At 39.1% G+C, this 22,529-nt stretch overlaps 1 protein-coding gene across 1 annotated transcript; it reads left to right on the top strand.

The window, feature by feature from the left end:
- Positions 1-13,088: 13,088 nt before the first annotated feature.
- Positions 13,089-21,558, top strand: LOC141605850 (adagio protein 1-like). The gene is made up of 2 exons (XM_074424764.1): positions 13,089-13,711; positions 19,269-21,558. Exons 1-2 carry the CDS (start codon positions 13,476-13,478, stop codon positions 20,911-20,913), a joined length of 1,881 nt encoding a protein of 626 aa, XP_074280865.1. The 5' UTR covers positions 13,089-13,475; the 3' UTR covers positions 20,914-21,558.
- The last annotated feature ends 971 nt before the right edge of the window (positions 21,559-22,529 follow it).

Genomic DNA, 22,529 nt, shown 5'->3' with positions numbered 1-22,529 from the left:
CATTATGGTCCAGTAATATCCCAAACGCGTGATTTTCTTTTCCATCATTTGTCCACTCATGTGAGGGCCACATTCTCCATCATGGACCTCTTCCATCACTTTCTGTGCCTGTGAATGATCAAGGCAATGCAAAACTACACCAAGAGGTGGTATTTTGTACAATTCTCCTTGCATAAGGACGTATTGAGAGGCGAGTAGGCGTATAGCACGTTGTCCTCTCTTATCCATATCCGGCGGATAGGTGCCATTGAGCTTGAAGTTTAGAATGGCTTGAAACCAAGGCTCCCCTGGGTTTTCCTCTTCATCTGTGATTTGGTGCACATAGGCTGGTTATGACCGTCGTTCGATGCATAAAGGCATTTCTACCATTTCGTCTGGCATATTAATCAGAGATGCAAGTTTTGCAAGAGCGTTTGCAAATTGATTTTCTTCTCGAGGTAAATGTAGATAAGTCACTTGATCGAAGAATTGGGCAACTTGGTTTATCCTGGCCTGATAGAGTGCTAGACTTTCACTCCGACTTTTCCAAGATCCTGTAATTTGGTTGATGATCAAGGATGAATCTCCGTGAACTTGGAGATTCTTGATGCCTAAACCTACTGCCGCCTGTAGTCCAATGAGGCAAGCTTCATATTCTGCTACGTTATTTGTCACCTCGAAGTCGAGTTTAACAGAGAGTGGTGTATGCTCACCTTCAGGAGAAATGAGCAATACCCCTATTCCAAATCCTCTTAGGTTCGACGCTCCATCAAAATAAAGGTCCCAAGAATCTACATTGGTTTGAAGTATATCTTCATCTGGAAATGACCATGTGTCTATTGCTTGGGTGTCGTTGATGGGATTATCTGCGAAGAACTCGACGACGGTGCGCCCTTTTATAACCTTCAGAGGTACGTATTTGAGATCGAACTCTGAGAGCATTAAGGTCCATCTTGCCAAGCGTCCGTTGAGAATGGTTTTTTCGAAGAGGTATTTGACAGGGTCGATTTTGGAATACACCTTGACGGAATAGCTAAGCATGTAATGGCGTAGCTTCTTTGTTGCCCACACAAGAGCGAGGCATGTCTTTTTGAGTGGTGTGTATTTGCATTCATACTCCAAAAACTTTTTACTAAGGTAGTAGATAGCTCTCTCTTCTTTTCCGATGGTTTGTGCTAACATAGCCCCCATGGCTGTTTCGGTCACTGTGAGATATAAACCAAGAGGTTGATCTCGTTGAGGAGGCATGAACACTGGTGGTTTGGCTAGTATCTCCTTGATTTTGTCGAACGCCTTTTGACAGTCGTCATCCCATATGGTCTGATCTGTTTTCTTTAGCTTTTTGAAGATTGGTTCACAGATCATGGTAAGTTTTGATATGAATTGACTTATATATTGAACCTTGCCTAAAAATCCCCTAACCTCCTTCTCTGTCTGAGGTTGTGGCATTTCGACTAGAGTTTTGATTTTGGAAGGGTCGATTTCTATCCCTTGTTGACTGACGACGTATCCTAGAAGCTTGCCCGACGTCACCCCAAATGCACATTTCTGAGGATTGAGCCACATGTTGTACTTTCGTAGTCTTAAGAAGAATTTGCGAAGGTTACTAATGTGGCCCTCTCTATCCTTGGACTTGACGATCATATCATCTACATACACCTCGACTTCTTTATGCATCATGTCATGTAGGAGCGTGGTTGCAGTGCGTTGATATATAGCTCCAGCATTGATTAATCCGAACGGCATAACAGTATAGCAATAGGTACCCCATTGAGTAACAAAGGCAGTCTTGTGCATGTCTTCTATGGCCATCTTGATCTGATTATATCCTGCGTACCCGTCCATGAAGGACAACAATGCGTGATCTGCTGTATTGTCTACCAAAATGTCGATATGTGGTAGAGGAAAGTCGTCTTTGGGACTCGCTTTGTTCAAGTCTCTGAAATCAACACAAACACGGATTCTCCCATCCTTTTTGGCTACGGGTACTATGTTGGCTACCCAGTCCGAGTACTCGAAAACTTTGATGAACCCGGCTTTGAATTGTTTATCGACTTCTTCTTTGATCTTAAGAGCCCATTCTGTCCTCATTCGATGAAGCTTCTGTTTAACAGGTTTGAAACCTGGTTTGATCATAATTCTGTGTTCGGCAATATCCCTTTCGATCCCTGGCATGTCTTTGTAGGACCAAGCAAAAACGTCTTTGAACTCGTGTAGGAGGTCTATGAAACTAGCCCTTTCGGTTAGGCTCAAGGTTGTCCCTATCCTAAGTTCTTGGGGTTCTAGTTCAGTTCCTACGTTGATGGGTTTAGTGTTTTCTATAACTGGTGCCCCTTCCCCCTCTTGTAACATTTCCTTAGCTATGTAGGGAGGTAGTTCGATTGAGTCTGGGTCTGGGTCATCCTCATTATCATCGTAAACAGAATTGCATTCAGAATAACACAAAGAGTAAGCAGAATCTGATTTATTCATATTAAATTTTGAAAATAATTGAAACAAAGAAGCCATCTGTTCAGTAGTCAGTGGCGGCAAAGGGATCGCTGTTGGGACATTTCCCAAACTACTGTTACTACTTGATGCTAAGCTAGGAGAAACAAGGGGATTGGGAATGACGACAGGAGGAGACTCTCTAGGAACTTCTCTAGACTCCAACTCTGATTCCGACTCCGACTCCGACTCTGACTCGAATTCGTGGTCTTCTGGTTCTCCTTTGAACATCTCTCCTTCTCCAGTGGTGAGCTTGAAGAGTCTTCCTTGGTTGTTTATCCATTTGATCGACTTTCTCCATCCTTTTTGCTGATTCGAACTGGTTTCAGTGATTAACGCGGTAGGGTTGAAGTGGTCATCTTGAAGTATCATGGTAATGATCTCGTCGTGCGCGGCTCTAACAAATCGATCTTCTCCAAATAGAAGGCTAACGGCCTGTTCGTCTAAGCAAGGTGCTTGACGAGTCTTGACGGTAGGAACCGTTTCTGAAGGAATGAAGTAGCAATCGTGAAAGATCTCGATTCCAGCTAGTTGCCTTCCTTTGTAGTGCCAAGGTACGGGGAACCCATGAAAGTATTCTTGACTCCCTTCTCTGACGAAGTATCTGTTGGAATGTCCCCGACAATAATGTGATCAAAATTGTCGATCATGATGATCACATGTTTAAATCTCATTTTTTAAGAATACGTAAGAGATGATTCATTCTATAGTCAACTGATCAACATTAATCGGTAAAGATTGGCTTGCTAGAGTTTGACGTTACTGTCGTGGGACGGTGGTGGTCAGTTGATCCCTTAAGGTCACACCTAAAGGATGATGCCCTAATCTGTAAAGTTGATTAATTGTATGACGATACAAGTTAATCAATTCCTTAAAATTGAACAATTCAATTTGTGAGAGAGAATAATTATCTTATTGTAATGGGATTAAATAAGATTTATTTTAGTAATAAAATGCTTTGTTACTAAAATTGTTTATTGTTTGAGAAATAATAGAGATAAGAATGAATGGTTAATTATAATTACAAGATGTTGTGAATTATAATTATATGACCCATTTTATTTATGTGATCAAGTATCACTAGTCAAATTGTTGTATGTAATTTAATTAATTCATGAAATGATATTTATGTGATAAATATGCATTAAATTAATTAATAACATGTATCATACTACATGTGACATATTGTGTGACAAGTGACAAATTGACAAAATAAAATGGTAGTCCATTTTATGTATATGGACCGAAAATGGAGGGTGTGTTAGTGGGTTATGGTTGTTTTATTTTATTTGATAAAATGACATAATGATGCCTACCTACAACTAGTCTTACACCTACTCTTACACATCTTACACATCTATTTTTTGTGAAGACAAAAAGGAGAAAGTAAGATGCCCTATATTGGACTACTCCAACCGTCCACCCTCCATCAATCTTTAGAGAATTTTATTCTCTTATTATTATTCATTCACATGCATCATTTACTTATGCATCTTTCCTCTTTTCTCTTCCATCTTTCTTAAAAACTTGAGAAATGATGATCCAAATTGTTCAATCACATTACTAATATTATTAATGTAATATATGAGTATTAGTTTTTAAGGTAAACTACTAAACTAATATCTAGCTAGGGGCGTTTTTGGCGTGGGTGCATGGGATTCATCTGCACCCCCTTCTCCGAAAAATAATTACAATATTGTTTAGTAAAGGAGCACATTAATTATATGGGTGCAGTGGTTATTTAGACTATTTCATCTCTATAGGTCATGGGTTCAATCCTTGTATTGAACAATTTTTATTTATTGTTATATCACAATACATTTTGTCCAACTAAACAATTTTTTTTTCATATAACTCGATATTTTCATTGTTAAAAAATTTTACGCACCCCCATCCATGTCATCCTAGAACCGCCACTGTATCTAGCTAATATTATTTAGTGGGGATAAGGGATAATCTTGGGTGCAATCAAGAGGAGTGGCTTCTATACTTGAGGTCTTTGGAGGATCATCCTAACATATGGAAAGCTCAAGAACAAGTGAGGTAGGAGACTTCACTTGTGCCCAAAATATCCGAAATACTCACATGTAAGGAACCGGTTTTCTTCTACACTTATTTATATGTCTTGCATGCATAAGATCCTTAAGTTTTCATGACTAAAACTTTAAACTAAAATATGTGATATTCAAAATATGATTTTCAACAGTATCCGTTTAGGGTAGGGAGGTAAGGTCGCATTTGGATTCCCACATTCTTACGGTTTTGGAATTGTGTGAGCATCTCTAAAGCTTCTTCTTTCGTGGGTTTGTATCCCAATCCTAATGGTATCCTTTGAGAGTTTCCTTCTTTGTAAAGTGCAAAGGTGTTTCGTCGGACAGGATTCAATGGCATCCCCGGGAAGTATCCCTGAGATTTAAGTATGTGGTTGGCCACTAAATTGGAGTAGGGATTGAAGTACAAGGGTACCAGTTCACTCTCTACAAGATTTATGCTATGGAAGCCCCCAAGCTCGTATACTGGATCCATAACTAATTGGTTGTTTGTCATCTTTTCTATTACTGTCTTAATAGGTGACGAAGTGATCGTCACTACTTTACCATCTAGTGGAATCTTGATTTTATGGTGGAGGGTGGATGTTACCGCTTTGGAAGCGTGAATCCAAGGCCTTCCCAGAAGTATGTTAAATGATGCTTTGATATCCACTATTTGAAAGTTAACCTTTCGCTCAATTGGCCCTGTGGCTATGGTGAGATTGACTAGTCCTACCACTTTTCGTTGTGTACCATCGTATACGCGAACACCTTGGTTAGTAGGGGTCCAGTCCGACTCTTTCATGCCCAACTTATATGCTGTTATTAATGGTATGACGTTGACCGCAGAACCATCATCTACCAAAGTCATTGGCACGTTCTTCTTTAAACAAATGACAGTATTGTATAGAGCCAGGTTGTGACTAGCGCCGAAAGGTGGCAAATCCTCATCCGAGAAAGTAACTGGGTTACTTAGCTTAGTTGAATCTTGGAAGACCAAGTTGACTACGTCATCAGGTGTAGAGTTATGTGCCACATTTAACTTAGCCAAGGCTTGCAGTAATGCTTGGCGATAAGGGAATGAGCTTACAACTAGTTTCCAGACTGAAAGATCAGCCTTTGTCTTCCGTAGTTGCTTTAGCAAGTGGTCAATAGATGTATCTTCACCATCATTTGGCGTGATGATGTTAGTGTTAATAACTGGACCATTAGCTATGGACCATTTTGAGAAACATTCTGATATGGACGCCCTGAACGAGTAAGGTGGTCTATATCTTGGTCTTCACTATTTTTGACTATGTCCTCACTAATCTTGACTAGGTAGTGCTCGGTGCGGTATTGGTCTTCATCATAATCGGCCCATATTCCGTTGACAGTAGCAAGTTCTCTCAACCTTATGATTTCAGCTTCTAAATGGATGATTTGATCGATGAGGTCATCAACCACGGCTACCACTTCTTGCATTGTAGAATGTCGAGAGAGATTTAGTGGCGCACTTTCCTTAGGTGTAGTACTTGGATTACGGAGGGATGCCACTACATTTTTTAGTTCTGAGACTTGTCTATTCACACTCCTCGCCCATGCAATAAAGTCGGTGATGGTAGGGGAAATGGTGGAGTAGCTCCCTTCATATTCTAATGCATTGATCTCATCTTTGACTAGAGAAATGAGGTGTGAACAATCTAAGGTAGATTCTTCACTTGTAATCATCATAACTCCAAGAGGATTCTGAGTATTGTTAGGCTTACCTTCAGGTGGTATGGGTAGGCGACCGTCTTTGATCATGTCCTGAATGACATGCTTTAGTTTATAACATTTCTCCGTATCATGTCCCTTACCTCTATGATATTCGCAGTATGAATTTTTGTCCCAGAACTTGGACTTCTTTTCGGGATCAGGTGTAGGCCCTATGGGTTGGAGCTTACCCTGTTTCATCAACCTCTTTAAAGCATTGGAGTATGTATCGCCAATGTTTGTGAACTTCCTTTGTGAGTTATTCTTCTTTGATGATTCGAGAAGGTTAACCTAATCAGTCTTGCTAGTAGAGCCGTAGGAACGACTTGTTGAGCCTTGATATCCACGACCTACCGTTTTGGACAAGAGTCCTTTACGGATGTCATCTTCAATTCTTGTCCCTAGTACAGTTAGATCCTTGAAGGTCTTAATGTTTTGGTACCTCAAGTGGTTTGCATAAATGGGCCTTAAGTTGTCCACGAATTTTTCCATAAGGGTAGCTTCATCTGGATGTTCGACAAGTTGGGTACTAGTCTTCCTCCACCTACTTAGGAAGTCGGTGAAACCTTCTTTCTCATTTTGGGTAAGAACCTCTAGAGTACGCATATTGAATTGGATTTCAGCATTATCCGCTTATTTAGCAAACTCGATTGCGGCGTCGTCCCAGGTGGCAATCGTCTTGTGCTCTAGGGAGTAGAACCATTACTTAGGAATGGTGTCGAGAGATAAAGGAAAGATCCTTAAGAACATCTCGGGTTTGATGCCTTTGATAGACATGTAGTCTTTGAAAGCACGAATGTGGTTCAAAGGGTTTTCATGTCCCTTGAACTTCGGGATATCAGTCATGTTGAAGTTGGTTGGTAATTTGGCACTCACGGCCTCATACTTGCGATTGTTCTCCCTATAGATATCATCTCCTTTGAGGTACATTAATTGCTCCTCCAAGTATTGGAGTCGTTTCTCAGCTTTAGTAAGACCTATTGGAGGGTTGGTTTCTGGTTGTCCAACATAAGGTGGAAGGTTGTCATTCACACATTGCTAGGAATGTCATCTTCTACAGTAGTCTAGTTTCTACCGCAACAATTCGGTTCTCGATGGCATTAAGGCATTCATAAGCTTGTTCTTGACTTGTTTGGAGACGAGCGAGCGCAGCTAGGATTAGATCATTACTATTCGGTGGTTGTCCATTGAAACTTGCGTGACTAGTTCCGGGCATCTTGGAAACTGGATACGAGATTGACGACGAATCAAAACACGATCGACCATTCTAGCACACTTACTCAAAGAAAAGACTCGAACTGTGAAGTGGGAGTGTGCCACTTGTGTAAGTGAGGTTTGAAAATGACAAAGTTTTGAAATGTTCGTCCTAACCAACTGTAGTGTAGTTGTAGGAGTGTTGACTCGAAGTGAGGTTTTGAAATGGGCTTTTGAGGCCCGACTTTTGACTCGATATTTGGACAAAGTTTCGACTCATTTTGCGCTAACATGGGCCTTTTTTCGAAAATATTTAAATTTTGAAAGGGTTTTTTTTATTTTACAAAATTCGTCATGGTTTTGTTTAGAAAATGGTGATCACATATGAGACAAGCATTCAAACAGGCATTATAACGGTATGCTGAGTGCATTTAAAAGGGTTTTGGTTTAAAGGGTGGGTTGCCATACCGAACAATCAAACCCGGAGTCTGTGGAGAGGCTCGTACCAAACAGGAGTAAGGCCGATTCCTAGTCCATTCCCTCGAGTAGTGAAAGCCCTTGATACAAACAGGAGTAAGCATCATGGTATAGTTCACGTCAACCGCTATCCATTCTTAGGCCCAAATAAAAATTTGGACCGTCCAGACGGGACAATTGGTCGAATGGGTTGGGTTGGGCCTAGGAAGGCCGAATAAAACGATCTAAGAAGATCGAGTCATGAAAACCGACAACTGCCTCATATAAACTATTCCCTAACCTTGTTCAAGTTTCACCCTTGGCAACACGAAAGTGTATTACACCCCAGCGGAGTCGCCAAACTGTGGACACGGGGGGCCCACGGGGTCGCTTGGGAAAACAAGCGTTTGCATTTGTGGAGTCGCCACCAATTTATTGTGGAAAATTGGAAACCGTTCGAATACGTCGCGTCATGTCAAGACACAAAGTAATGACATAGACACTAAGCACTCGTTACCCTTAGCATTCTATGTCTAGAATGACTCTCGTGGATGCCAATGAACACGGATGTTCATAGAGATCTGGAGTAAGGGGTGAGGGTACGTATTAGGAAGCTCTTTTGATCGAACACCTAATCCCGCCCGCCTCGATAGCGGCCTCTACTAATGATTAGGGAAGTTATCTATACTTGATATGTTGTCGATTATATGCATGCAATGCAACATCCAACAAATTAATCCTAGCATGTGAGAATAAACTAAGTCTGTGAACATGTAGTTTAACATACAATTAGGTCGAAGTAGGGATTTAACGTTGATTACACGTGGAGGCAAACAATAATAAAGATATAATAAAATATAATAATTAAAATTACAATAATTACATTGGTTTGATTGATTTACGTCGAAAGTACACTTAAAACGGATAATTTGAGAAAAGAAAAAAAAGGAAAATAAAATAAGGTTAGAAAACGAACAGATTAGTAATGACAATACGGGTAATAGTCGATTAATAAGTAAGCTAATGAACTAGGTCAAAGCAAAGACGGAAGTTCAGAGGCAGAACTCAATCCGGAACATGCGCAGCAGTGCTGCGTCCCTTGGAAGAGGCGCAGTGGTCACTGCGTCTGCTCCTGAGGTGAGTTCTGGCTGTGAAGCCGGAACTGCATATCGTTAATATTCGTTGGTAATTTAATGATCGATTAATGATATTCGACTCAGGTAGAAGTGACTTAACAGATTATTTACATGCAAATTGGTCATAAAAACGATAAAGAACAGACTCAAATTAATTAGAATGAATTAATTACAAATAACAAGTTTTGGCTAACATAAATTAATTAGGTTTGCTAATACGATTTGATTAAGGTTATTTACACAAATTAAATTAGACTAGGTGAAAATATACAAAAGATAAATTTCAGAGACTTGATATGGATGAATCGAATCTCTAAAATCCGGATTTGATTTTAATGACCAAAACCCGCAAATATGGATTATTAGGGATTTAAGTCGGAAATTAAAAGTGAGAAGTTACTAATTATATGTTAAAATTATTATACGAATGAATAATGAAGAAAATAAAGAAATCGGAATAAAAAAGACAAATCAACGAAGAACAAAGGAAGAAGAAGAAAAACAGAAACAGCGGCAACCTCAGGAAGAGGCGCAGCAGATGCTGCGATTCTTCGAAGATGCGCAGCAGTTGCTGTGTTTCTTCTCGACGTCTACCCTCTGTTAATCCGAAAAAAAAGGGTTTAATAAAAGGTTTTATAAATCGGTTTTAAATATGCTTTCGACGTGAATCTTACAATAATTTATACAATAAAAAGGTACAATAATAAAACATGGGATTTACACCCTCAGACTTACATGTTTGACGAAACGAGATTGACTAAGTTAACGATTAGTGATTGCTCGACTCGAATGTACGACGAAAGTGCCCTCTTAAGAGGAATTAAGCTAAATTGATTAAGTTGATTGAGTGGAGTTGGTCAAATTGGTCGGTCATGCAAAACGAGGTTGGTACTCAGAAGGATCCGAGCTTACGTGGTCGAAAGTTTAAGCACGTATACGCAAATAAGCAAAGAGCATGGTCTTAGAATGCAAAGGGAGAAGAGAAGGACGGACACTCGCGTGAGAAATATGAGGAACGAAGGTCCCTAATTATACTAATCACACGGAGGAATTACGGTTCCGGTAAAACTTTGGAAACAAATCTCGAAAAGATCTTAAAATACGCAGAAAAGAGCTGGGGAAGAGGCGCAGCAGCTACTGCGACTCTTGGAAGAGGCGCAGTAGGTGCTACGTCCTTTCCCCAGGAGTTTCCTCCTGCGGAAGAAAGATTTTCCGCGTTTCTGTTATGGAATTGCGGTAGATCTCAACTTCCTTATTGTTTAAATTATAATTTCGGGATATATTTTGCCAAAAGATTAAAAGATTGAAATATGGAATAGAAATATCTGGAACATTCCAGAACATTCTGACTCGGCATTTTGATGGTTTATTAGAAAATGAAGACGGTTTTTGACCCGGACTCCAAATGAACTCTAATTACTGTCAAAACGACCGTAACGGCGCGTAGATGACGACCAAGGGGTAGACACAAGTATTTGAGCTATCACTTGACGATAAACTTACGAATTGTCATAAATCGTTCCGTGTACCAAACATGCGGCCCAATCATCACCGGGTGGCTTGCGGGAGGTGCAGAAATGAGGTATCTACACATCTCAAATAAAGTAGGAGAACAAATAAACAAAAGGCTTAGAATAAGGGTCTTGAACTTCAATAAACTAGTAAAATAGTGGCCTTATAATATTGATTAATAGTGATATAAATAGAACAATGTTGAAATGCAAATTGATGAGAGTGCATAGCAGTCTGGTTTTTATACTAATCAATGATAGTGATGACATGTACTAAAACCGACCAGCATAATAATACTTCAAAGATAGTATACATGGTAAATGAGTAATGATGACATTGTACACATGGTTGCCTAATTCATGGTAGGCTCCAAAGACAGTTGCACAAAACAATTCAAGCAAAAGCCACAAGCATACATCAAAATTCAAATTAGAGTAAGAGTGTTCAAGTATTTACAGCAACTTACATAATTAAACGACTAAATCATAGAGCAAAATTCAAATTACCCCTCATTTTTGGAGGAACTCTTAACAAAAACATTCATCAATTATATTTTAACCCATATTGTCGATTATATTTACGATTAGGATGAACCAATGTTTGATTAATACATTCAAACATAAAACAAAAGTACGGCAAAAATAATAATTAAAGATATTCGAATTACCTTAATAGTGATGTCAATTTTCAAGCAAAATCACACAACTTATCTCTGCACCGTCCCAAATCGATGAAGAAATTCCAACGAAAAGCCAATTTGAATGTTGAAATCCAAAACCATGCAAGATAGAATTAAACAATTAGGTGTTTACCCAATTTTAAACAATAATCGCATATAAGGGGAAAAAAACAATAAATTTGACCTTCAAAAAAAAAAATGGGTACCTTAAGTCGAAGGGATGAACGATCAATATTCAGTGAAGTGAGAATCGTAAAAAAGGCAGGTGTAGAGAACGATACTGTTGATAGGTAGTCAATGAGTTAAATGTTAGGGTTTTCTAGTTACGGAGAAGAAGAAGTACATGAGTAGAGGAGTTTTACATTGGAATTTGTTTTGGGCGTAAAATGAAAAAATTTCATTTGTTTTGGGCGGTTAATAAAATTTTACATTGGAATTGAAGAATAAAAGCTCGGCATTTATACAAGCGTCGACCCTTAAGCGTAGAGAAAGCAAGGTGTTTGTTGTAGTAAACACACACCTAAGTGTATAGACGAACAATTCTGGTCTATCGGCAACTCTATAAAAATGAGGGGTACTACAGATATCCGGATATATGATCCGATATTTTCGGATATCCGAAGTTTCGGATCGGATATCGAATAGTAAAATATCAAATTAAAATCGGTTTCAGCTTGGGATCGGATATCCAATTCATACTCTGCCCTAGACAAAGGTGACTGGTCGATGGTGTGGGTTGTTAGGGCGAGTGAAGGTGGTTTAAGGGTGGTGATGGGGTTTTGAGTGGTGGTTGAATTTGAATCATGTGTATTCATTCTTTTAACTATATTTGGTTACAAAACAAGTATGTATGTTGAGTTGGTGAGGGTAGAAGACGACATTTGGCAGCACTAACATAGGACCGGTGAAATTTGGTTTTGGTCGAGCCGGGCATGGCACTATAGGGGCGGGTCACGGCCGGGTTCAATTTTTTAAAAAAAAAAAAAAATGGGTCAAAACCGGCCGGGTGAAAAAACCCAACACTAGCACGGCCCGTAGGGCCGACTGGCCGGGCCATGTCTTGCCGACTTTTTGCTAAATTGCCCGCCCGTGACAATGTGATCTTTACGGGGGCCGCCCGCTATGTTGTCCACCTCTAATAAGGACTAACCCACTCCCCCATTTTTTTCTTATTCTTTTTTCCCGTTCTCCAATTCTAACAAAACAACTCCTAAATGTTTTAGTAAAAGATTTTAAAAAAATTTAAATAGCTAGAACTATATTTTATTGCTAGTTCGCCTAAACTATGTTAATCCACGTTTCTTGAAAGTTTGCCTCCAAAACTATCTATTACTAGCCTAACCAAATTATAATCAAAGTGTACTTATTCACACATATCAATGTACTTTATTAAACTTAAAATAAGTCAACTTAGATGTTGTTAATTAGACAAAAGTGAATATGTCTGCACACATATTGTTAGTAAAAACCTAAGTCTAATACAACGGTATCTAAGACCATTCTAAATCGATTCAACATGGTGATCGTTTGGGAAGGGTTTGGGTCTAGTCGTTTCGAACCGCCTGGTCGTGTTTGGTTCTTGATGTTCTGAGTCGTTCATCTTCATTTGTGTCATTTCCGGTCAGGTCAATTAGGATCGTTTTGGGTTAGTTCAAGTCATAATCATATCAAAACTAATAAATTGGGGGTAATTTCACATAACTTCGAACATTTGTAGGTCACGCTCAAGTTTAGGGTCAACTTCAAGTTATATTGTTTAGATTCAAACCAATTAAGTCAAAAATAATTTTAAGATCAACTCAAATTTACCACATCTACCTAAATCACCCCGAACCGACCTACTTGAATGGATGTCAACCCTTTTTTTTTTTTTTTTTTTTCACACAAAGTTGGAACAAATTAGCGAGAGATAAGAGTTGATATGTGTCACATACACCACCGGAGACCCAGCTTGCAAAAGTCGGTAAAATCACTCAACCCAGAAATCAGAATATCCTCCTCTTTCAATCCCCAAATTTTCCCCTTTTTTTCTCAATTCTATCCCTACATTTTTACTTCTTCAATTCAAACAATCTATGATTTCCCCTTTGTTCTTCTCTTCTTAATTCAATCTAAACCCTTTTCTAGTTAATTAATCACTTTTTTTTTTTTTTTTTCACAAACCCTAATACCAAACAATTTCCAATCAGCTAGTTCAATTAGCTGATTTCTCTGATGGGGTAGTCAATAAAGAGGGAAATATAGGGTTTGTTGAAGAAAGAGAAAAGTATGGAGTGGGATAGTAGTTCAGAAGAAAGTTTAGAAGAAGAAGAAGAATTTGGAGGTTTTTTACTTAATAATGGAGGTGGTGGGGTTCCTTTTCCTATGGGAAATTTGCTTCAAACGACGCCGTGTGGTTTCGTTGTAACGGATGCTCTTGAGCCTGATCATCCTATCATTTATGTGAATACTGTCTTTGAAATGGTGTCTGGATATCGAGCTGAAGATGTTCTCGGTCGCAATTGGTAATTTTTAATCTTTTTTATTTGATTTTATTTGCAATGATTGATGTTTTTTTGGAGTATTTTATTGTGGTTTTGAGCATTTGGTGATGTGTGTTTTCTCTGGTTTTGCAATTTATGAAGGAAAGTTGTGATTTCTGTTATAATTAACTGATAATTTTGAGAAATAATTAGGGTTTTGTTGGTGGGAATTTTGTATTGAACCATAATATGATATGGGTATTTTATGATTTTGCAATTAGTTACGAAGGAAAGTTGTGATTTTTGGTATAATCAACCGATGTTTAGGAGAAAATAAGGAGAGGTTTGTTGTTGGGATTGTCTATTGAACTTAAATATGTGGTGAGGTTTCTGGGTTTCTGCAATTAGTGAAGGAAAATTCTGAATTTGTTGTATAAAACTACTCGTATAAAATATTTCCGGGGAAATAGGGAGGGGGTTTGTTGTCGGATCTCGGATGTGTATTGAGTATAATCATGAGACGAATTTCTTGAAACTTGTGAGGTTTCAAAATTCAAACATTCTTAATGAACTGTTTAGTGTAAGAGGAGATGGTTGTTGATGTCTATACTGAAATTCACATACTTTAATAGTTTGATGGCAGTTTACTGTATTGTAGATGAACTTAGTCTTGGTGCTACTTATTGGGAAAACGGAAAAGAGAAAATTGATAACCAGTGCTTGAATTGGGCAAGTATTAGTTGTGGTATTTAGAACATCTGCTAATGCGAGTTTCGCAGTTTGTGGTATTTAGAACATTTGATGTTAATTTCACCTGCATACTTCCATAGTTCATCCTGGATCTGTAACTTGTAACTGCAATCTTTTTGTTGTTAATTATTTATGGGAGCAAAGTGGTTCTTTATTAGATATGAAAAACATGGATCATGAGCTGATATGAGTGTTTATTATGGGTAAAGACTGGTTAGAAACTTTGAAGCTGTTGTAGGAAGATTTGAAGGTATGCTATTCTAGCACAGTTAGTACAGATGTGAGTTCTACCGATTTTCTGTAGTTTGTCAAGAAGCCTTAATCTTGCTACTCATCCAACACCAACAATAACTAGGGTTGTTAAGAAAACTGAACCACAAAAATCAAACTAAAAACCATGCATTTTGTAGGTTGAACCTAAATGGCTACACTGGCTCACTGAATCGATAGTTTTAGAGGGAAGTCAGTTTGGTTTCAGTTCACTAGTTTGCATTGTCGGTGAACCAAACCGAATTGATGAAAAAACACTCATCACTAATTTGCTTAAAAAAATCCGAACTTGCGGTTGTCCTGAGTACTCAAGGAGAAAAACCCTTAAACTAAATCAACCTCCTTTTCTTCCCCATAGCCACAACCCCAAAACTAAAGAGAGAGAAATAGATCTCATATTCTTTTTAATTAGCATCTTTGGCCATCGGTCATCAGACCCCCTCCTTTCGTGTCTCTGCTCTCCTGTGGTCCTTCAGCCCTTGGTGCTTCTTCATCCCTCCCTTGGCACTCATTCACCCTTCCTCAGCACTTACTGGTCTCCCTTCATTGACCCTCCTTCAGCCCTCACCGGTCTCCCTCCATTGGTACTCATCGGTCTTCCTCCTTTACTTTAAGACACAAAATCTCTATGGCTTCGAGTGCTCGAGCAGTGCGGATCGGAAACCTTAGATTCCAACATTGTAAATTACCAACTTCATTATTTTCTAATTAAATCTTTTTGCATGTGCGGATTGTTACTTCTGTAGTTCTATTGTTAGAATCACAGCACAATATCATCGAGACTTTGTTTCTTTATTTTGGCCCTTTTTAAGGGCCTTTTGTAGGCAAAAGTTCTTGGTTATCCGTAAAACCAAACCAAGTTGAGTGGTTCGCCGAACTATAAAGAACCGCTTCAACCGGTGCTGGTATGGTTCGATTGGTAGCCAAACCGTAAATGCGGTTCACCTTACTAAACTCACGGTTCGGATCTTGAACACCCTTACTAGTAAAAGTGTAATACCCTAGGGCCTTAAGAGCTTCATACTTGGTGAGGTAAAGTAGTCTATTGCCTTCCGCGTGTTCCCTGCGTGCTAACAATACAAAGACAGTTTTTCGATAACCGAAACTGAAAATTGCGTCGAAAATGCATCAAATGATTGTTACTTCACAGGAGAAAGAAACCCAACGGTCACTTAGCCATTTTTCTGTTTTCTGTCATAATCTAGTTCCAAGAATGAGATTTTGGCTTCATCAGAAGTGGATAACTTAAGACTTTGTTTAGGATAGAGGAATTTAGAAGGAATGTTAGGGGAGTGAAGGGAGATCATTTTCTTTGTTTGGATAGCAAAATGGGGGTGGAAGAATTTGGAGGTAGGGAAAATGGATCCCTCCATTTCCCTTTTGTAAGACAAATTAACCCCCCTCCAACAGTGGGTGGAAGAATTTGGAGGTAGGGAAAATGGATCCCTCCATTTCCCTTTTGTAAGACAAATTAACCCCCCTCCAACAGTGGAAAGAGTTGGAGGGAAAAGTTCCTCCGTTCATTCCCCCTCCCCTCTTTCACCCTCCGCTCCTGTCCCCTCTATTTTTTCTATCCAAACAAAAGGTTAATCTTGCTACTCTACTTATCAATTAAAATGAAAAAATATGTGCGTGAAATGGAATTAGGTATGAAGTATTGATTTTAGCTACCTTTCGTCACTGCATAATCTTGGTCATTGCGCCATAAATGCCTCTGCTACGACCTTGCTGTTGCTTATGGCCGAATAGAACAATAGCCGGCATGCTTTCTAAATTCTAATTATGTCCTCACATTGTGTATAAATTTATATGTAGAGGTTTTGAATTTTGAGCAATTCAATTCTTTGGCTAAGAATATTCTTAAGGTACAATATTATGTACATAATTTTTTTAGTCCGTCTTTTTGTATGGAGGCAATATTAATCCTTTGCTAGTTGTGTTGACTCTATTTTCTATGGTTTAGATCTGTACTTGTCTTATTTGAGCTAGCATAGTTCGCAGCCTTGTAGGTTTCTTATTTGGGTATGATGTGCTTGTCTTATTTGAGCTAGCATAGTTCGCGGCCTTGTAGGTTTCTTATTTGGGTATGATGTGGGATATTTGGGTGGGTTGGTTTTTAGCTCTTTGTACAATAGTTTAAGTATGAAGGAACAAAGAGGGACCTTTTGGTACTCCCTGTTTGTCTGTTCCTAAATACAGAGAAACAGCATTATCCTTAGTCAAGCAAATTCAAATCCTTCCAAAGTTTGAAAATTGAAATATTTGGTAAAAAAATTGATTCTCTTTTGTATCCTCTTTTTGTATCCAAATCCTTCCGACATTTGAAAATTGAAATGGAATGCTCATTCCATCCTCTTTTTGTATCTAAATAAAGTTTTGTGGTGTTTTACTACGAAGTATTGTTTAACATGCTTGAAGGTACCTTACTTCTTTTTAAACCATAACTGATTACCATATTTTCTCAACATTAGGCGCCTCATTTCAAGTATACTGGTTTTGCTTCCAAATTATTTGGCTACTATTAACTGTGGGCATATTCAAGAAACTACAAAATTATCAAAACACCCCCGTCAGGAAGGTAGTTTGAGAAAATACGGTGCATTATTGGAATACAAAATCCTAAGGTGAAAAAGTGGAAATCAAACCATAATTTTGATATAGAGAGACTTTTGTTAGTTACAGCCTTCAAATGTACCTATAGAAATCTTTATGGTGGAAAATTGACCAATTTTTTAAACTGAAGACCAGACAATAATTTTATTACAGAGGTAGTCTTATCAGGTCTACCTATACAATCCTAATATGGAAAGTCGGACATTAATATTGGGTACATCTTAAATTGAAACCAAACAATAAATTTGATATAGAGCCGAGTGTTGTACTTCTGTTATGTATACTCTCTATATTAAATTTACGTGGGCACATCTGTTAAACACTTAAAATTGGTCAAAAGTTTCCGCTAGGAAATATAATTAACCAGAAGATTGGGACCACAAGTTATTTTGCTTAGTAAGCTCTCTATGCTTCTTATATCGCGAATTGTGGAATATTGATGCATTTTAATTACGGCTCATCGGCAAACACCCTCCAAAACATAGAAGTTATGCTGCGTACATCACACCTCTGTCCTGTCCTGTCACTGACAGGAGCCATAGGGGTAATGTTGTTATGAAGCAACAATTCCCCATCCCTTTTTAGTAGAGAAGAAGAATCATCTTATAAGCTTGTAGGGTATTAAATGAAAATGACAAACAATTTGTCTTTTAAGTAACATATGGGCGTCCCTCTCTTGGCAAATGGTCAATTGGAGACAGCTTTTCTCTTGTTGTAAGGAATTGTGTATGCCCGAGTCCTGACACCCCAACCTACTTGAAGCACCCTCTTTGGAGCCGGAGCTTCTTTGTTGGCACTTGGCACTTGATAAAAATGAAGCAAAGACAACATGCATCTTTATTTGGAGTATTGTGGCAAGCAACATTTTTGTTTGTTCCCAACTCATTAGCTATGCTGCTTACTTTTTTATATTTATTTTGCTAAAGAAATGGAAGTGGTATATGCCTTTTCACGCTGAGAAAAGTTGACCGTAGTCAGAGTTAAGATTGGCCTCCATCCACAACTCCACAAGGCTACCAAAACGAGATAAGCCTCCCCATGCCATCCGACAATGGGTAGATGAATGTGAAAGGAAATGATCAAATTTCTATTGTTTTGTCACACGGATCAGTCAGCAGTCTGGGAGCACAACATTTGGCTGCTGTGTGGTTCTTTGTTGTTACTGTATTATTTATTTATTTGTAATTGGTGCATGCAAGAGAGTAGGGATTTACTTAATGGATATTTTATATCCTAGATACGAAGTTTGAGCTTTGGGTCTCAGACCTGAGTCATTGCTCCTATACTATTTTATCGGGACTGCGGTACATGAACTGATGAACATGGGTACATGTGCAAGTGTCCCAGCATGATGATTTTTGTTGACACACGCACCCCAAAAAAGTGACAAAATGGCTACGGGAGTACGGGGACACGTCTCCAAAACCAAATTATATATAGATATGATATGCTTAGTGTTTTTATACTTAAATACAGTGTTGTTTGAGAAATAATATCATTATATATAGCTTTCTCAATTCGTCCGTAGTTTTTGTCAACTTCTGTCAAGTGACCTCGCTTTTTGGTCCTCTTATGATAACTGTCGACTGCTTGGGTAGTTGGGTTGGGTGGATTTTCCCTACGCATTTCCATGGGTGACTAGTTGTTGAACATAGATTTTTCATGTGCCATGAACACTTTTCCTGGGTGGGATTATGGGTCTCTGGGGGTGAAAGAGGGGGAGGGGCCTTAGAGGTCATGGCAATACATAGGTGAAAAAGTGATGCCTGGGTGTTGATATGCTTGACATCTTTCCTTTCCTTGGGGTTTACGTACTTTTAATTGTTTGTACTCTGGTATTTCGTACTGTTTATATGGCATGATAACTTTGATGGGACTATATATCATATAAAGTGATATCTTTGCTTTTATGTTTGTTATAATTTCTGTTCTACAAGAAATTAACTCTGTTTACTGTGTATCACAGCCGGTTTCTCCAATGTAGAGGTCCTTTTGCTAAAAGAAGGCACCCATTAGTAGACTCTGCTGTTGTTTCAGAAATAAGGAGGTGCCTAGAAGACGGGATTGAGTTCCAAGGCGAATTGTTAAACTTTAGGAAAGATGGTTCTCCCGTAATAAACAGACTAAGGCTGGTGCCCATATTAGGAGATGATGAAATCATAACCCACTTTATTGGTATTCAGTTGCTCACAGACACTAATATCGATTTAGGCTCGGTTCCTAGCTTATCTGTGAAGGAATCTATGAGGTCATCTGATCTATTTCGGTCTAGTCTTTCAACATTTCAACCTCTTCAATCTCGGGACCGGAATTTTTGTCTTGACCTTTGTGGGCTATTCCAGCTTGGTGATGAAGTTCTTGCATTGAAGGTTTTTTCACGGCTAACTCCTCGAGATTTTGCTGCTGTGGGGTCCGTTTGTAAGCGACTTTATGCACTTTCGAAGAATGAAGATCTTTGGAGAATGGTCTGTCAGAATGCATGGGGTACTGAAACAACTAGTGTTCTAGAAGCTGTTCCTGGCACGAAGAGACTTGGATGGGGTCGGCTGGCCCGAGAACTGACAACCCTTGAGGCGGCTGCTTGGAGGAAAGTGACCGTCGGGGGTGCAGTTGAGCCTTCTCGGTGTAACTTCAGTGCTTGCGCTGTAGGGAATCGGGTTGTCTTATTTGGTGGAGAGGGAGTCAACATGGAGCCAATGAATGATACGTTTGTGTTGGATTTGAATGCTAACAACCCGGAATGGCGGCATATCAAAGTGAGCTCTCCTCCTCCCGGGCGTTGGGGTCATACTCTCTCCTGTATGAATGGTTCCAACCTAGTTGTATTTGGAGGCTGTGGAACCCAGGGCCTTTTAAATGACGTGTTCGTCCTTGATTTGGATGCCAAACAACCAACCTGGCGTGAAATATCCGGATTGGGCCCACCTCTTCCTAGGTCATGGCACAGTTCTTGCACACTTGATGGAACCAAGTTAATCGTCTCTGGTGGATGTGCAGATTCTGGTGTACTCTTAAGTGACACATTTCTGCTTGATATATCAATGGATAAACCCATTTGGCAAGAAATCCCTGTGGCATGGGCTCCTCCTTCCCGTCTCGGCCACACATTGTCAGTCTATGGGGGGAGGAAAATCTTAATGTTTGGCGGCTTAGCTAAGAGCGGCCCACTTCGGTTTCGTTCAAGCGATGTTTACACCATGGATTTGAGCGAGGACGAGCCTTGTTGGCGGTGCGTTACTGGAAGTGGGATGCCGGGTGCTGGAAACCCAGGAGGCGTGGCCCCACCTCCTAGGTTGGACCATGTTGCCGTAAGCCTTCCAGGGGGAAGAATCCTCGTATTTGGTGGGTCGGTGGCGGGTCTTCACTCGGCTTCACAGCTATATCTTCTGGATCCGACTGAAGAGAAACCTACTTGGAGGATCCTAAATGTACCTGGACGACCTCCAAGGTTTGCTTGGGGACATAGTACTTGTGTTGTTGGGGGCACACGGGCTATAGTTCTTGGTGGTCAAACGGGCGAAGACTGGATGCTAACTGATCTGCATGAGCTGTCGTTGTCGAGCACTGTTAATCCCGAGGACCAACTACAGGAAAGACATCAGTCCTGGTAGAAATATAGGGTTTTAAGGCATCTGAATTTTGCCTATTTGTTCAGATTGACTACTTTCCCGGTCTAAAATTGAGGTTTGTATCAAAGTTTCACTGTCATTTGCCACTGTGAATCATTCTTCCTTTTACCGCAAGTCTTTTAGGATAGTAATTGGGATAAAAATTAAAGAAAATAAAAAGGAAAATAAAAAATCTAATTAAGAAGGGCTTTAAAATTTGGATGTGTATATACATATACTGTTATAATGTGCTGTTATGTAATGAGAAAAATGTTGTAACTTGTCTCATGATGCCTCGTTCGAGAACACGAGATCTCTTCAACTACTTGCTGGATTTGGAGGTGCTGAGTTCTCCTCAGAAGCTGAAGCTTGCTCCTCAGCTTAGTGTATAATTAGTCACCTTTACACTTGTGTCGTTTTTTCGACTCCCATTGAATCACCATGGAATTCTATATCATTCATAAGTTTTGTTTAGTTTTACAGTTTGTGTGATTTATAGTTGTACATAGCTAAACCGTAACTTCAAACTTCTGGATGTTTGTTTTCCGCGGTGGTGGCAAATCTGTACTTTAAATACTGCGGTATCAAATCTTCACATCTCATGTATGTCAAAAACATTGCATCAAAATATGGTCAGGGTAATCGTCAGAGCTCGTGTAACTTAAATTTGATAATTATATGACGTGTCCAAATATGTTGGCAGAGTGGATGATATGCTGGAAGTGCAGTATTAATACTTGCATTAGCAATAGAAGTTTGTCAATAGGTTTGTAAGATGATGTGTCAACTATTTTAGAGGTTTGTCTACAAAACCTCTATTGCTGGACATGAGTATTGAGGTTCATGGATGAGAGGGGTTACAATATAATATATAGGTTTGTGGAGAGAGAATGTGAGAGAAGAAATAGTAAAGTGGGTCATGTGATAAACCTTGAAGAGGTTTATTTATTGTTGGGATGAGGTTTGTAGGTAAATGATTTTGTATACTAGCTTATGTGGCTTGAGAACAAACCTCTTGGAGGTTCATCTATTGCTAATGCCCTTTGGGCTTGCTTGGGATGAGAGTAATAATTAAGGGAGTAATAGAGATAAAATGAACTAAAAAATGAAGGGAATGGATGGGGTTGGAGATAGAAATGGATAAAAATGGGGAAATATAGTGTAATAATTCCTCCATTAAGGGAGTAATTGTTAACCAACTCCCCCTTCTAAGTAATAATTACCTCCATATAAGAGGTAATAATTCCTCTCTCACCTCCTCTTTTCACCATCCACAACCACCACAAAGCACCATTCTCCTCTCATTTCTTCTTATTTTAGCTCTTATTACTCCCTTAATAATTATTCTCATCCCAAGTAAGCCCTAAGTCCTAATAAGCTAGACGCGAAGTACAGAACTTGTTAAGGTGTTTGAATGTTTAGTAACTCTTCTGTCCAGGAAATGATTGTTTCCGTTTCTTTTTGTTCATTTCCTCATAAAAATTATTATATTATATAATATATTCCATCTGCACTCATTTATCATTTTCATTCCCAAGTAAACTTACAACCATTCGATCAATCAAGTCTAGAGTTAACCGCACCATTGAAAAAGTAATAGACCTCCTGAAAGAAATGAA

Source organism: Silene latifolia, chromosome 10 (genome assembly GCF_048544455.1).
Source record: "Silene latifolia isolate original U9 population chromosome 10, ASM4854445v1, whole genome shotgun sequence".
In the NCBI taxonomy this organism is placed as follows: Eukaryota; Viridiplantae; Streptophyta; class Magnoliopsida; order Caryophyllales; family Caryophyllaceae; genus Silene; species Silene latifolia.
The sequence above is the reverse complement of the archived record's forward strand: the minus strand, read 5'-3'. Positions and strand labels throughout refer to the sequence as shown.